General features: G+C 44.5%; 1 protein-coding gene across 1 annotated transcript in view; it reads left to right on the top strand.

Moving 5' to 3' along the window:
• Positions 1-17682, top strand: part of fibcd1b (fibrinogen C domain containing 1b) — a gene marked incomplete at both ends in the record, with an annotated part of 95566 nt that overhangs the window by 14363 nt on the left and 63521 nt on the right. The window contains one exon of the mRNA XM_079735951.1: positions 14593-14676. Within this exon, the coding sequence (XP_079592077.1) occupies positions 14593-14676 (84 nt within the window). The remainder of the gene's footprint in view (positions 1-14592; positions 14677-17682) is intronic.

Below are 17682 nucleotides of genomic sequence, written 5' to 3'. Positions count from 1 at the left end.
CACAACAGCATAGGATAGCATAGAATGAACTGCTTGCTAGGGTACCAAGTACATAATCTAGAGGCTAACAGCGGTGGGAGTGAGGTTTTTTACGCAGACTTGACGACACTATAGAGAGAGTGAGATAGAAGTCTCAGTGTCTGTACGCCGGCCTGTGCCTGCTACCTCTCCAGCTGCATGTGGGTAAGGTGTGAGCTATGGGACATCTATAGGCTGCAGGAATTGATTTGAAGCGTTTCGAGAGGAGATTAAAGTCATAATGTTTAGAGGGCTAATCCTCAGCACTTTCAGAGGTGCAGCGCTATATCTGGTAAATACTGTAATAAAAAATTGTCTCACCTTTGTTTAACCTGGCAAGTTTAAAAAGACATAGCCTCTTGAGAAAAGATAAATGTCAAAATGTAAACACACCCACTACTTAAATACAGTCAGAATAAGCATGACATGAGGAGCATACAGTCTAGAACACAAGCACCAGGCAGGTAGACAGCGCACTATCAACAGAACAACGTAACAGCGGAACAAGAGTGGCATACACAAACAGTATGACTAACAGGCATGCAGAACAGCAGCAGCAAGAGAGCCAGTACATGAATGAGACAGGAGTGGGCAACTGAAAGGCTAGGGTTAGAGAATAGCATTGGGCCGGGAGAGAGCTGCACGTAGCAGCGAGAATGTCCATAACAGCGTCCTTGAAAACAGAGTTGGAGATAAAATGGTTCGGTTATAGGGTCGCAGCAGACCGGAATGACGACAGACCAACACGTTGTATTTGCAAAAACTGGACTTGAAAGATGTTAGGGTGTATGGGGGGGCTGACGACTACTATTAATGACCCCTCTGCTTAGCTGTCTCCATGGCGACAGAGTATTCTGAATAGAAACCTCTGCCATATGGGATTTGTCACAATTACACGCAGGTTACGAACTACGGTCATGAGTCAAACACTGATCAGAGTGAGGGGGAGGGCTGGTTGGGGGGTGAGGGTGATAATTAGGATGGGTGATCGGGGGAGCCGGGTAACACCCCCCCTGAGGTGAGGGTGCAGTGTTTGGTAGCAGCGAAGGTTCATGGAAAACGACTATTCCCATTTCGACAAAGGTCAGTCACGTTATTATCATTACGGTCGTGTGCTAATCCTCGGGCCCTGTCCCTGAGAATGGTTCGTTGACTCTCATCATGGAGAGTACTTTTGCCGCTTTCAATTAGTCGTCCTCAGAAATAAAGGACAAAGGAAAAAGCACTACGGCACTGATACAATAAAAGGGCTGTTCTAATGGCGGGTGTTTAGCACAGCAGAATACAGACTCCATCCCCAGAAGAGGCCTTCAAGGAGACCAGACCTGCTGGCTGCTCCCGTGCAGGAGACCAACTGGTCCATTCTGTGGAGCAAGGACACTTTCAACTCATCACAGCGGTTTCCCTATAGGAGTCGAGAGGGAATACTTTATCTCCCAGGAAGTTGTGTTCACACTGGGAGCCATGGGAAAAGCAGTGACAAAGTGTTAAGTGTTTTATCGGCTATAGAGCACCCCATTTGGTCAGTGACTTTGACCCTATTACCAAAGGACAGAGAGCAGTTCAGTTTGACCTTATGTCAAATAGTGAACTGCCCAATAGATTTAATATCCAGTTACATCAAGATTCATTTCATTTCATAAGCTAGAGATGTTTTGGATGATGTGACACAAATGAGCCATCAAACTCTTAACCAACACTATTTATACCAATACGAATAACACTCTAACTCTAATGGCACACAAGGTAATTTACAGCTGACATGCAGAGCAATTTCAAGTATATAAACGTTTTATGTGTTAAGTAACTACAAACCTGGATAATGTATAATGGAATAGAATAATTATAATTAATTTAATATAATAATTCATATTGAAATAATACTGAAATAATAAACAAGTCTCAAAAGACACAATTGTTTTGCAGAGCATACGTGCAGGTGCGCGCAATTTACAGGTCTACTGTCATCACCCCTTCCCTTTATCAGCAGGCGAGCAGGAGCAGAAACCATAAGGCTTTCTTTTTCTTTTTTTGCATCTAAGTTGATTATGGCAGCAGCTTAAAAAAGCAAGTTGTTTAATAGGCGAATGTTACAGCCATCTTCGACCAACTCATTTGGATTAATTTCACATTAGGAACGAGCTGTGTAACTAAGTTCCATTACTGGGAAAATGTGAACCCTATGTGCTGTCACAAAATTTAGCTACAGAAGGCAGCAATAATGTTGTTTAGTGCATTGCCTAACAAGGAAAGCCATTATCGGATGTAGAATATACAAAGGAGGCTTTTCTCAGCAGTTCAGAGGTTATATATGATGGATTACCAAACAAAGGAATGATCATCTCCGATCGGATTACAGACATTTCTGTGAGAACTGTGGAAAACCGCATTACGACTGAAGACGCGAAGCACTAGCAAACTCCTGCATTGAATCGTGTTCAGTGACGCTCTCGACGAGCGTGGATATAGGTAACATTCCACATCGAGCGGTGGTTTCAAGACACTGTAACAATGCAGAGATACGTGAGGAACTTGGTTGTTTAAAGCCGATGCATGGTACCACAACAGGGGAGGATATGGCAAAAATATTGACTGATCATTTTGAGGGGTTGATATCATGAAGATGTCTGATGTGCGGTGCCAAGGACTGGATGGTAGGGAAGCAGGGGGGGTTCGTTAATCAGAAGATATTTTTGCATTACCACCCTAGACGGGGAGACGAGCAACAGCAGTAATGTAATAAATAAATAAATGCATATTATGAATATTGTGGACAAGGCTCTGTGATTATTATTTCTAACACTGTAAAGTGGCACAGGGAATCTAAAAGGTTGCGACCCAAGCTCTATTATTTCCACAACAATTTGGAACAAATCAAGCAATCCGCATCCACCAACAACGACTTCTTTCAAAGTTGTCACCCAAACAATCCAACTTTATTTTATGTCTCTCTAACAAACTCCGGATAAACACTTTTTTTTTTCTTTTAGTGATAATGATATTTCGAGTCATGTCGGCTTATGTCAGATCTCACCACAGGGCGAGGCGAGAGGTACTGCCAACACATTTAGAGAAGTGTGGTGGATGTGTTCAGACAAGCCATTAAGCCACTTAGGTTTAAATAGATATTAAGCCCTATGCAACGTCCAGCACCTACGGTATATTTGATTGTCACCTTTCATTATTAAAAAGATACTATGGGCCCCCTGGGCATTCTTCAAGAAATAATTAATGGGCCCCCATCATCATCATCATATTAACTGCCTTGAAGAGAATTATCTCCAAGTACAACAAAAGGAGGATTCTGTTTTGGCTCTTTGAATTCCCTCCTCCTCCTTGTGCGCTCCTCTGTGTGTGTCTGTCTCTCAGCCTTGGGCGTCATCCAGCGCTGTCCCTGGGACTCTCCAGACGCACAACACTGTTTCATCTCATCACTCCAGGGACCCTTTCATCAGAGAAATACGCAAATCGCGTTCCTTTGTGTTGTTTTTGTGCGTCGTGCCGTGTTGTGTTGTGTAAGGTGACACAGTTAAACGGCATGAAACGCCACAATATATATAATCCTCCAACCTGAACTTGTTAATGGACTTGGCCATGTTCCTCCACTCATGTCCCGAAGAGGGTTTAGACTTGTTTTGACGTATGACCTGTCACATGACATTATGATATGAAGCTCGAGAGGGGGGGGGGGGGGGTCAGTGAGATTAATTCACAGAGAGCGGGAGAGAGAGAGCGAGAGAGAGAGAAAGTAAGAGAGAGAGTTAGAGTCTATTATTTTGCTTAACTATGGGCGCATTCACACCAGAAAAGTCCTTAGTTCGATCTCTATGGTCCGGACCAAAACGCAATGTTTATTTTTTGGTTTGGTGCGGTTCCTTTTCACATTGCAATTTTTCGCAACAGTCCACAACACACGTGTGTGCATAGATCGTTCAATCATTGGACAAGATGTTCGGGGGCGGGGTAAAGCGGGTTAACGCATTTAAAAAAAAGTAAACAAAGCAAACAAACTATGGAGATTATGGAGATTCGGCGTGCTGCCCTCGTTATGCTTATACTGATTGGTTTCATACAGTTACAAACATTTGTAGTACTTTTGGAGCATCAGAGGCGTTTGGCACGACAACGTTGATTTTATGATGTTATGCTATCTGCGGACCGCTCGAACGCCTTCTCCCCCATCCTTGTACTGAATTTATTAAATGCATTGGAACTTTTATAACTGTTCTGCAACATGCTTTTTATGTTGGCGTCTGCCCAAAATCCAAAATACATTTTGTCTCCTCTTCGCTACATGTTGAAGTTGATGTCCGATCTTTGAATTTACCGCGCTAATCAAACAATATAAATAAACAAGCTGCAATGGGAGACTGTTGCGTCCAAAAAGGCATATTATTTTTAGAACTGGGTCGGACCGAGCGCGGTCGCTTTCACATCTCAAGCGAACAGCACCAGGGTTCGTTTGGTAGCGAACCGAGACCACCTCTCCAGCTGGGTCTCGGACCGGCTGTTTGGTCCTCTCCAGAGTTCGATGGTTTGTATTCACACCAGCCCTAAAGGTCCGCACCGGCGATTTTTTTGGTTTGGTTCAAACCATTCAAGGCAGGTGTGAATACACCCTAAATAAGCTTACCGTGGCCGATATGAACAACACACAAACATATCAGCGCAAACTGAAATCCCAGTTAGGTAAACAAATCCATTGAGAACTAACATTGCCTTTCAGTTGAGGCCGACTTCAGAGCGACAGCACCTATCAAGCGAGTTGCAGCAATGTTTGGTCTATTTTTATGACGGCGGGTCTTTTTTTTAGCCCTAGCCATCACAACGGCGTCGTCTAAATCCACTCTTCCTTAATTAGTTTGTTAAAACATGGAAGCTGGGCCGGCTACCTTCAGCAGCACTGCCACAGAAAAAAAAGGCTCCTTGATGTACCTTAGGAGATCTGCTTCTGTGATTCTGCAGCGTGAGACTTCACCAGAAAGGATGTGGCAGGGTACAGCGCTGGGCGATATCACTTCAACTCTCCGTGCTTATTCCAAACTGCGGAAGGAGCGAGCACTACGAGGCGACATCTTCTATGGAGCTGAGTGGGCGCAGCAGCTTGTATAACCATATGTCAGACCTCGGCCAGGTACACTTCTACAGGAGCTTGTAAATCCCATCTCGCTGAGTGGGGACTATTAAAATTTGCTTTTGTAATGCAACAGAGAGAGGTTGACATTTAAAGGCTCGCAACAAAGAGGAATACGACACCGGAAGTGGCCTTTTGACATTGCACTATACAACAACATCCACAAACATGACAGCTACTTTTTTACCTCCATGTGGCCATTAACATTTCTGACTGAATTAATGTCATTTGCTCATAGATGTTAGATTTTGTATATGAATATACAGCAGGTAAAGACCATATGCAAATTCATTTGATAGGCATTGTTAGGCAATACGTATGCAACTGGTGTCTCTTGTTCTTAATTACTGCAATTTTCCATAATAAAAGGTATTTCATGAACATTTTCACATTTTCTTCCAAAGAGAGAATGAGGGGTGAGGTTTCCCCTCAGCGGTGTTCAACACCACCTTTTCGCACCATTTATTCCTGGCGCTTGGTGTTACAACGAAAAACAGCTGAATCTGCGTTCGGTAGGTGGGACCACCTGACTCCTTCAAGGGCTCCACTGAGGAGCAGGAAGAGAACGGGCCGGTGGTGGCCCGTCCAGCAGTGGGAGGAGCCTGTTGTGGTCCTGTCAACAGTGGGAGGAGCATGTGGTGGTCCCTCCAGCCACAGGGGGGGAGGTGGCTGTGGGGCACGGGCCGGTCAAGGCGAGACGGCTCTTCATTTATTCAGGCTTGCGAGCTGCTGGGGCGACGTGGGCAACTTGAGTGGATAAAATGTTCATCTAGAAGGACAATGGTCTCAGAAGAGCATGGGTGCAGCGAAGGCACCCCAGGGGGAGAGGCGGTGACAGTAAAGCACTTACCACCCAATACCGGTCCGCCTCGCCTCAGCACCAGCTCTCAGCTGTGTCACTCAGCCCCTACCCGGCAACGGGGAATGGCCCGGGAGGGAGGGGGGCCATCCGCACTCTCTGACTGTGCACTTGTCTTATGCACAAACACAAACACACACACACACACACACACAAACACACACATCACACACACACATCACACACACACACACACACACACACACACACACAAACACAGGATCAGAGAGGGAGGGAAGCTATACGCACTCTCTGACTGTGCACTTGTCTTATACACAAACACAAACACACACACACACACACACACACATGCATACACAAGTAAATATGCCACACATACATGAATGTATGCCCACACACTCACACAGGCAGGCAGCAAACACTGGATTTGTCAGATATAATCAGCATCAAAATGTGCTTGCCAATGTCAGTCTGAAAAGAGAGTTATCCTGTACAGGAGCCCCCCCCCCCCCCGAGAGAGAGAGACACACACACACACACATGCATTCATACATACACCTCTCATATATTATTCATGCATTACTGGTGCTATATGCAAAGATAAGTTTAGAAGAGAGGTCTGGTAATCCATGTGAGGGGAGGTTTCTTCCCTCCTTAAATGCTGTTATTAAAATACCACAAGTGTACAGGCCAAACACATTGCTTTGCCATTTAAACTGCAAATGTCTGAATCTTTTTTTTTTTTGCCTCATTCGGAATTCTCGTAAGACCATCGAGATATCCAAGGCCAGACAATTAGTCTGGCCTTGGGGCTGGCCGGCAATACATTTATAAGATGTATTTATTGAAATATCAGGTGAACAAGAAAAACTTCAGATTTTTAAAAAAAAATTTAGCCGCCATCTTACCCCCAAAACATTGAGGGACTCTGCTATTATTATTATTTTTTTTTTCTAATTGTTGTAATTTCATACATTAATAAGTTTTCAAGGATTTAACAAGAGAACAAAAAAATAGAGCTCTCATACAGAGCCACCTCAATCCTACAAACAGACAAACAAAAACAAAACAAAACAAAAACAGTCTATTCAGTTAAAAATAAATATAAATATCCGCAGCATCAGGAGTTGTTGTTGTTGTGATTTATTTTCGGTTTGCCGAATATGGTAGGAAGTGAACAGAACCATACATACCCTCCAGGACTCCGGACTGAAAGGTAGATCCCTACACTATAGGAGCCGCCATTGTTGAGGCGGTAGACTGCAGCGCTCCTCGTCTCTCAGGAGCTGATCCTCTCTCCCAAAGCGTTCATTGGTGCTATCGTCATTTAATCAGGCTAGAGGCCGGCCAGATCAGCAGAGAGGAACACAACGGGAACTCAGACATCAGGACCTGCTCACCGGTCCGTGTGTTCTGTAGATGTCAAACATATGATGGAGGGAATGGGTCTTGTAGTTGTGTGTCTCTGTCTAGACAACTTTCGATACATTCTTCACGGCGCTGTGGAATGCAGCCTTTGATTGTGTGGGTGCACTTAGACGGGCTTGTGACTGCAATCACAAACATAAGTGGTCGGCAATTTCGAGGAGAAGAAAAATTGAAGGAGCTGGAACCTTCATGCACCACTTTGATTACTCCTCTCACACACACACACACACACACACATGAACACACACACACACACACACACACACACACAAAAGAACGCATGCATGCACACACACACACACACACACACACAGGTAAAGAACATTGCATCATAATTACTGGTTGTTTGTGTGTGTGTCTGTGTGTGTGTTCTTTGTATATGGAATGAGAGTACTCCTGGTTTCCCCGTGTTACAGTAATGCATAGGAGAGTGTGTGCGTGGGTTTTGTTCAAGCGGTCAGAGCAGAGCAGGGTGGGCATTCTCTTCTGAAGGGCCCTCAGGGCACGATAAAAATGATTTTACTGTCATGGAAGCGCTGCCTCTGCATTTGTATTCTTCCATTTACACCTCGATTGGGTTTTGTGAATGCATTTGCGTGTTTGTGTGTGTGTGTGTGTGTGTGTGTGTGTGTGTGTGTGTGTGTGTGTGTGTGTGTATGTATGTATGTGTCTCTGTTTTTGTCTGTCTGTCTGTGTGTGTGTGTCTGTGTGTCTGTTTGTCTGTATGTCTGTGTCTATCTGTTTGTGTGTATGTGGGTGTATGTATGTGTGTGTCTGTCTTTCTGTGTGTGTGTGTGTGTGTGTGTGTGTGTCTGTGTGTCTGTTTGTCTGTATGTCTGTGTCTATCTGTCTGTGTGTATGTGTGTATGTATGTGTGCGTCTGTCTTTCTGTGTGTGTGTGTATGTGTGTGTGTGTGTGTGTGTGTGTGTGTTTGTGGGAGAATTTATCTTAGCATTGTGTAAGTTTTCTTTATTGCATTTTTTTTCTTTTATGTTTATTGCCACAAACTGAAATGCTCAACTTAATGACGTTTGCAAGCAGAGGAGGATGAGGTTCATAAATCCTGCATATTTCCTGGCTCTGAGTGTGTGTGTGTGTGTGTGTGTGTGTGTGTGTGTGTGTGTGTGTGTGTGTGTGTGTGTGTGTGTGTGTGTGTGTGTGTGTGCGTGCGTGCGTGTGTGTGTGTGTGTGTGTGTGCGTGCGTGTGTGTGTGTGTGTGTGTTGAGGAAGAAGAAGGGGCCCATCTGGGCAGCAGTGGAGACAAAACAGCCTATTTTATGACATCACATATTTTGCAATCTTGACCTCATTATCTCCTGTGTGAGGCTTAGTAGGAGAGGATATGTTAGAGGGTTTTTGTGTGTGTATAGGTGTGTGTGTGTGTGTGTGTGTGTGTGTGTGTGTGTGTGTGTTTGTGTGTGTGTGTGTGTGTGTGTGTGTGTGTGTGTGTTTCTGCATGGACATGTTCGTGTGTTTGTGCATGTGTGATTGTGCAAGCATGGTAAGTGCATGTGTGTGTGTGTGTGTGGGTGTGTGTGTGTGTGTATCTGCTTCTCCCTCTCCTCCTGTCTGCTCCTCGTCTCCTTCTGTCTGCTCCTCCTCTGCTCCTCTCTGCTCCTCCTCTTCCTCCTCTGCTCCTCCTCTTCCACCTGTCCACTCTCCATCTTGTGGTGTTGAAGGTGAAAAGCTTTTGTTGGTGCTGGTGTACGTTGTTTTAAGCTTCTCAGGTGTCACTCATAACACTGATTATGGCTCTGCTGCTGTTATATACCAGGGCACATGTTTAGTCTTCTACCCTCAATAAAAAGAGCAGATTCATAATTAGCGTCACGAGCGACAGGTGTATTTATCCTACGACGCCGCCGCAAAAAGGATCCATCGGGCCTCAACGGGATGTTGCGATGATATACACGAACCAGAAACTACTGGTGGTACACTTCTGTCTAGGCACAGGGCCTGAAATGGGTTTTACTGCTGTTTCAGCCATAATCATAAAATCACTTTGTAAATAGAAACGCTGTGAGAATAAACTTTGGAAACAGAATCGTAAATATCGTTATCAAGCCAAACACCATAGCCAATGTTGGCGTATTATTTCGTTATTATTTGTGAATTTTCCTTGGCTAAAGCGAGGTCGAGACCAGCTGTGTTTGCCTGAACCACAGCAAACAACAACACATCTTACAGATGTTGTACACTCAGGGCTGGAGTATCAATGGAGGAAAAAGGGCATTCTCTGAAGGCAGGGGCGAGGTTATTCCAGCCACATGCTCAAGGACAATCGTTACCTGCGTGACCATGCAAAACACAAGCCGGTAAAAATGGACGTGAAACAAGATGAATGCAAACCAAGAGGCACGCGTGTGGCCACATTTTAGCTAACCGGCCAAGCATGGAATAAAGAACAAAAAAAAAGACCGGGATTTCTTCTCTGTTCTTTATGTGCCGACAGCAAGGTAACACAGAGGACATAAAACAGCCCTGCGCTGCCGTCAGCCAAGCATCCTTTGAAGTCAATATAAATCAGTCCGGCCGCCCGACGCATCCAGAAATGACAAGTGTCCTCAGAAACATTCAACCCAAATTCTCCTTGGCTGCAGTCCCCATTCATGCTAAGGGCCGTCGGGCATCCTGTCATCGCATTGCATCGCGTCCAGAAACCAGGCAATAACCAAGCTCCTCACTATGATTCGTTTTTTCATCCAGGTTGTTTATTTATTTCACTGCGGTATTGAAAAGAGGATGAGAATGAAGAAGAGAGGATGTAATTGAAGGAAAGAACTATTGAGCGGAGATCTGCAAGTATTGGTCACAGAATAAAATGCTTTTATACGGGATGTGTCTTCATAAAAATTGACATACAGATCGTTATGTTTCAATATGTTAAAAAACGTTTTTAGTTAATTTGAAAGAAAATACATTTTTCATTATTCCAGAAAATTTCAGGAACCTGTGAACATCCTCTAAATATGATTGCCAATAAGATTCAGTTAAATTGAAAAAAAAAATCTTCCTCTTTTCCTTCTTTTCTTATCATGTTTTCACAATAGTTTGAGTGCAGCTAAATAATGAGTTGGACCATAAGGGAATGTGGGCAAAGCTTTTTCCACTTCACCGGCTTAGTGAGCAGCATGCTCACACTAACCTCAGAGCAAAAGGCCTTCACATACAAACAAACACACACACACACACACACACACACACACACACACATACACACACACACACACACACACGGCACTTACTCACACACATCAAAGTATTCAAGTGTGACGTGAGGCCAATTCAATTGAACACACTCCACAGTCCAATAGGAGATGATCTTGGGTTTGGCTTGTTCACACATGAATGCATGCAGGCACACAATGCACACACACACACACACACACACACACACACACACACACACACACACACACACACACACACACACAAACACACACACACACACAAACAGTCAAACAAAACACAATTGCAAACTGGCAAGCAAATAAACAACAGCAACACACACACACACACACACACACACACACACACACACACAGATGCACACACATAGGCTAGGCCATTAAAGGCGTGAGGTGGGCGGTGCTGTGGAGTTGGTGCTCAGATAGGATCTGGGTGCGTAAGCCGCGGCGGATAAAACACCCAAAGTTATATGAGAGGAAATCCTCTCTGAAGGGAGAGATCCTGGGGCCTGATTAGACAGCAAGCAGCCCTGGAGAGGGAGTTAACTTCAGAGCACCCAGCAGACCTGTCTGTGGAAGCCCTCAGTGCTGGGAATGATCGTTGATGTGTGTGTGTGTGTGTGTGTGTGCGGGTCTGTGTTTGTGTGTGTCTATGGTTTTCTATGTATAAGCTTATGTATGTGTGTGCCTTTATGTTTTTTAATAAAGAACCGTGTGTTTTGTGTGCTTGTGTTCATGTATGTGTGTCTGTGTGTTTTTATGTATGAGTATGCATTTGTGTTGTATGTAAATGTCTGTGCATGGGTAAATGTGTTAATGTCTGTGCATGTGTGTATGTGTAATTAGGTATCTCTATTTGTATGTGTGTGTGTGTGTGTGTGTGTGTGTGTGTGTGTGTGTGTGCGTGTGTGCGTGTGTGTGCGTGTGTGTGTGTGTGTGGGTGCGTGGGTGCGTGGGTGCGTGCGTGCATGTGTGCGTTTGTGTAAATGTTTGTATACATATGTGTGTGTGTGTGTGTGTGTGTGTGTGTGTGGTATGTTAATTTCTGTGCATGTGTGTCTGCATAAATGTGTACATCAGTGTGTGTGTGTGTGTGTGTGTCTGCCTGCTATCTATCTGCAGCAGCAGCAGTAACCTTGTGTTAGCATTAGCTGTCAATGGGCAGAGCGGGGGGGTACTGGAGCTCCTCTTCCCCACCGAGACGAAGGGCGTGCCGGGGAAGGGAGCAACAGCTGCGAACAACAACCTCCATCTTTATTCCTCCGCTATCTATAAGAGCTGTGTCTTCACGCCTCGTTTCCTGGCCGCCCCTTATCTGCGGTGGGCTCGTGTGCTGCTTATGCCTTTTCCCTTTTTTGATGTGCGCCCGTAAATCCGACAGCGGATCCCAGAAAGAAAAAGGAGAGCCTGCAAACCCTAATCCCCCTCTTTTTGCTCTTTTTTCCCGAGGAGATATACATTGCGATGTGCGTCTCTGTGGAGCCTCTTTGTCAGTCTGTGCGGCTCCATCACTGTGAGCCTCTGTGTGTGCGTCGAGTCCCCGGCTCCGGCTCTGTAGCCGCTGTGTGTGTGTGGCGGGCGTCGACAGCTGCAATGTTTTAGGCAGAGCAGACACGGATTTCTATCAGTGGCCCAAAGGCTGATCATTAGAATTCAACACACCTCTCTCTCTCCCCCTGCCCTGCTCCCTCTATCTTCCTCGGATCTCCCCCTATCTCATCTTTCACTCTCCTCTCTCTTCCCCGCTCTCATTTTTCAACCCTCAGTGCCTCCATGTGTGTGTGCGTGCAACTTTCTGTGGTTGATTCTCTCTGACTGTGTGTGTGTGTGTGTGTGTGTGTGTGTGTGTGTGTGTGTGTGTGTGTGTGTGTGTGAGAGAGAGATAGTCTCTATCTGAAGGTGGTTCAACTAAAAGGGTTGCATTTCTCAGATTTATTGAAATATAAATGTTAGCAATTTTAGATTAAAGGTCTTTACCTGTCATGTTCTATGAACAGTTTGCAGGGCCACCTTCTCACACACACAGACACACACACGCAAACCCACACACTTACAATAATGAACGCATTGAATAAAAGCATTAGTGAGATACATTAGTGAGGTACATCCACAAACACACACCCATTCATTCTTTCATTATTTATTCATCCTGAAGGCGACAGAATGTTTTACTGCTCATTCAGTGCGCATCATCATCATAATCATCACAGGCAACCATTTGCCTTCATCTTTTACTGTGAAGCATTAAGTATTGATGTTGATTTGGTGGTCTTATGTTAAAGCTTGGATAGGCAATTTGGAAACTCCAGCCAGCCACTAAGCTAGATTTTAAATGTTAAACCACAAAAATCCGCCTCCCTTTGGGCCTCACTCAAAATCCACTGGAACTAAACACATGGCTCGCTCCCTCGCTTTAGTAGTCTGTCTGCCTGATGTTGTCGCTATGTCAGGAGTTTTCAACAAATATGACAAAAACTAATTCTAAAATCCATTTCCTACACTAGCTTTAAGTAAGAGTGTGTGTCTGTGAGTGTGCCTGTTTGTGTGTTTATGTGTGTGTTTGTGTTCGTGTGTGTCCGTGTGCAGCATGTTCAAAACTGTGTGTGTTTCTGCGTGCATGTGTGGGATTCAGATTTTCTGTGTGTGTGTACCTGTATGTGTTTCTGTGTTCACATGCGCGTCTGTTTCTGTGTGCACTTGTGTGCGTGTTTGTTTGTGTGTGTGTGTGTGTGTGTGTGTGTGTGTGTGTGTGTGTGTGTGTGTGTGTGTGTGTGTGTGTGTGTGTGTGTCTCTGTGTGGGTGTAATTGTCTCAGGCTAATGAGTAGCTCTATGGTGGGTGTTTAAGGTCACGGACAATATGTCTATGTTCTAGGGCCATCTGAAAGCCCCTAGTTGCATAATTACCATGCTCTTATCTCTATGATACGCACATACACAGACCCATACACACACCCATACACACTCATACATGTACATACACACAACAAGTAAGACACACTCATACTCACTGTGATACACACACACATATAGACACATACACACAAACACATATGCTCACACAGACAGGCAGTGCATTGATGCAATGCATTAGCGCACTGTCAGAACACATTCAAACACAAACACACCTATGCAAATACACAGAAATAAACAAACACGGAAGCACACTGTAAAAGCAAGTTTTGTTCGAGACGCCACTCTTTACAGTATGTCTTGAGGCGGATTCAGCCCCGGCCCTGGCTGTCAGGAGCCGTTGCACCTGCCGATTCTGCAGGGGTGGGACCGTGTTTTTTTTACGTCCGTCAATTTCAATATCCCATAATGGCTGTGGGCGGTTTCGCTGAGCCGCGCACTGCCAGCGCGATTAAGCGGCTCCTCTTAGCGTGCCTCTGACAATGACTTTATGCTAAATGGGAGAGCTCCCACCAATTCTAAATACGCAGACTTGGGTGGACACGCACGCACGCACGCACCCACGTTCAAACACATGCGCGCACCCAAATTGAAACACATGCACACACACACACACACGCACACACACACACACACACACACACACACACACAAACAGATTTAAAGCCGCACCAAAGAAAATGTACTCATACATATGCATCCTCATACACACATACACACACACACACACACACACAGTGGAACCAACTCACATACACACTAGATGTGTGTATTTCATGCTTCAAGTACAAGTACATACCCTTTCAAGTCAAGTCAAGCACATTTGATTTTTGTTAAACACAGTACCTGTCGCACATGCTTTACAGGCCATATAGTATGACCCACTAACCCTAGCCCCCCAAGAGTAAAGAAAGACCAGAAGGAACTAAGAAGGAGCAAGCCCTCCTTCCAGGGAGGGCTAGGAGTGCAATGGGCGCCGTAATGGAATACAAAATAGTAGCATTACAAGTACACGTCTTATATAATTGTGTGAAATGAGCCAACACCAATGGGCGTCGCCCTGTGTGCTTCCCTGTGTGCTTCCCTCTACAGCCGTTGTGTGAGTGTGTTCCCAGAGCCCCGCAGCTCAAACACCGCTGGTCAGACTCAGAACCAACCAGAGAGCCCGCCCCCAAGGTAAGGCGGGTCCCCCCCACACACACACACACACACACACACACACACACACACACACACACACACACACACACACACACACACACACACACACACACATATGTACAGTATATACACACACTGTAACAATGGCCAATAGACCGCAACAGTGATCGCCCCCTTTTTTAACAGCCCTGGTTCCGTAAGTTTATTTCCCATTCATTTTCTACATTGACTCCATTGAGTTTTAAGCCTGGAACCAAGCCAATCGTTCGTCAGGCTAGTTGTGACCATAAAACGTTTGATTCGGGGCAATCATTTGGAAAATGAAAGAAAAGGCAAAGGTGTCTGTGTACATTATATTCTGTGAACGAGTGAGGGTACTACTCATCCCATAAACCATTGCAAACCTTTTCACAATAGTTACAACCCAATAGTTTAGCGTGTTTCTTGCATCTTTTAACCTTGGTCTTCATTATATTTTTTATATTGTTAATGCAAGTTGCGTCATATTTTGTGTGTGTGTGTGTGTGTGTGTGTGTGTGTGTGGTTGTGTATGTGTTCGTTTGCATAGTGTTTCATATAGTATATAGCATTGTCATCAACATGGTACATTCCTTCGTTCCTGACTGCAATCACGTTATTTGTGTGTGAATACAAGTGTGTGTTATACAAGTCTTGTATTCCAGTTACGTACTCATTCAACATTATGTATTCCTTTATACTACCCAAATTACTCATAAGCACTGCTAGTGCCAAATCATATATATATTTATATTTTGATCATGTATTCTATATCCACATGTTACAAGTACAGTTTATTTCCTCTACAGCTCTAACAACAACTCTCCAACTTTCAATAAATCTAAGGGATATCATGGTTGCTGTGGTAAGCGATCGAGTTCAGTTCATCAGTCATCCATGGCTTGACTTTAGCGGGTGCGTGTAAACGTTTCCATGGTAACAGTCCAATCAAAGATATTGTGTTACACTTTACGATTATGGGTAGTGTAGTGGTTTCAAATTACATGCATTTCTAAAAACTAGAAGTTCCCATCTTTAACTTAGTTTCACAATATAACGGCGCGTGTTCAGTAAACTTTTGATGGTTACAACATTACGGCATTTAATCTAAACCTTTATGGAAAAATTGAATGGGATCTTTACTTCCAGAAGCACACTGTTGCGCTCTCTGCTACACACCATCTAGGTGGGGGCAAGGTGGTGGAGATGAAAGCCGGTTTTCTAAGGTTTACAGATAATGAATTAGGGCCTGGTGTCCATGCTGCCATCCTGGAGATCTGTGTGGGGATGGCTGGTTTAACCTCTGCAAAGGTTTGAATACTCAATGTAATCCCCAGAGTCCAATCAGTCTGACTCAGGCCAGGGGAGGATGCTTAAAGCAGCCGTCATCCGCACACACTCCCAGACACAATCCCACACACACACGTATAGACACACATGTGTTTATATAGACCCAAAGAGTCACACAAACATCTGTGCAGCGAAAGACACACAGACACAGATAATTTCATATATAGAGACACAGATATAGACACACATTTGATCATGGATATATACACATACAAATAGACACACATGTATATTTGGGTCCCAAATATTCACATACACAAACACACAAGCACACACATACACACACACACACACACACACACACATACATACACACACACACACACACACACACACACACAAACACATGTATAGACATGGATAGACACACTCATACAGGGTGTGTATAAAGACAGATACATACAAATGTACACGCACAAACATGCACCAACATACATTTAGAAACATTGGTAGACCCAGATACACGCTTATTTGGCCGCAAAAACACGTACACACAGATAGACACAAACACTCACAATCCCAGACACACACACGCACACACACACTCACATACACTTGAATGCATACAAATATTCAAGCAAATATACACACACGCACACACACACACACACACACACACACACAAACACACACAGGATACACACACGTTGATACACACACACAGGCACACAGATTCTGAATATAAATAGAAGCAGCTCACCTGCACATGGGGGATTATGTCATCACTGAGACTAAGATTGTAATCGGCACAATGCTCCCACAATGTTCCCAGTGTGTGATCATCCTTGTTTCCCTGGTGATCTATAGTGTTGGGGGGGCAGGTGGAGGGATTATCTCATGTTACCCGGCAAATTACAATGGAGCACCAGCCATGATGGCAACGCCTCGAGTCGAGAAACCCACCCACCCACACACACACACACACACACACACACACACACACACACACACACACACACACACAGAAACACACACGTACACGCACAGACACAGACAAACACACACATGTGCATACACATGGAGACAAAGGCACACACAGGCATGCAAGCACACACAGACACACACACACAGCCAAACACACAGACGCACAAACCCACCACACACACACACACACACACACACGCGCACACACACACACACACACACACACACACACACACACATACACACAGGTTTGTGGCAGGACTGAGCCTGCGGATTGGCGCGTGCTCTTTGAGCAGAGTGGGGTCAGATGATGCTTGGCAGAAAAGACAAAGAGGAAAATGAAACAGCATGTTGTGTGATGGAAACTTCGGGAATGAGAAGTCAAATGAATTTAGTCGTGTGGTTTTCCTAATTTTCCAACATTAGACTTTGTGTATGTGTGTGTGTTTTTTGTGTGTGAGTATTATGTAAATGAAGAATTGAGGCATACTTTTTGCCTGTGTGTGTGGTGAATATGGGTTTGTAGTTTCTGCTACTGCATATGTGTGTATTTTCTGTGCTTGTGTTTGTTTGTAAGGGTGTATGAATTATTGTGCGTTTGTTTAGTGCTGACAAAACTGCTGAAGTTTGCTGACAATTTAATAAACATTCAAACAGCTTCTTGTTGTACATTACTCTCTTTCTCTCTCTCTCTTACTCTCTCTCTCACTCTATCCATCTATCTGTCTC

Source organism: Pollachius pollachius (assembly GCF_949987615.1).
Source record: "Pollachius pollachius genome assembly, chromosome: 4".
Lineage (NCBI taxonomy): Eukaryota > Metazoa > Chordata > Actinopteri > Gadiformes > Gadidae > Pollachius > Pollachius pollachius.
Note: the sequence above shows the minus strand (reverse complement) of the source record. Positions and strands in the feature narration are given on the sequence as shown.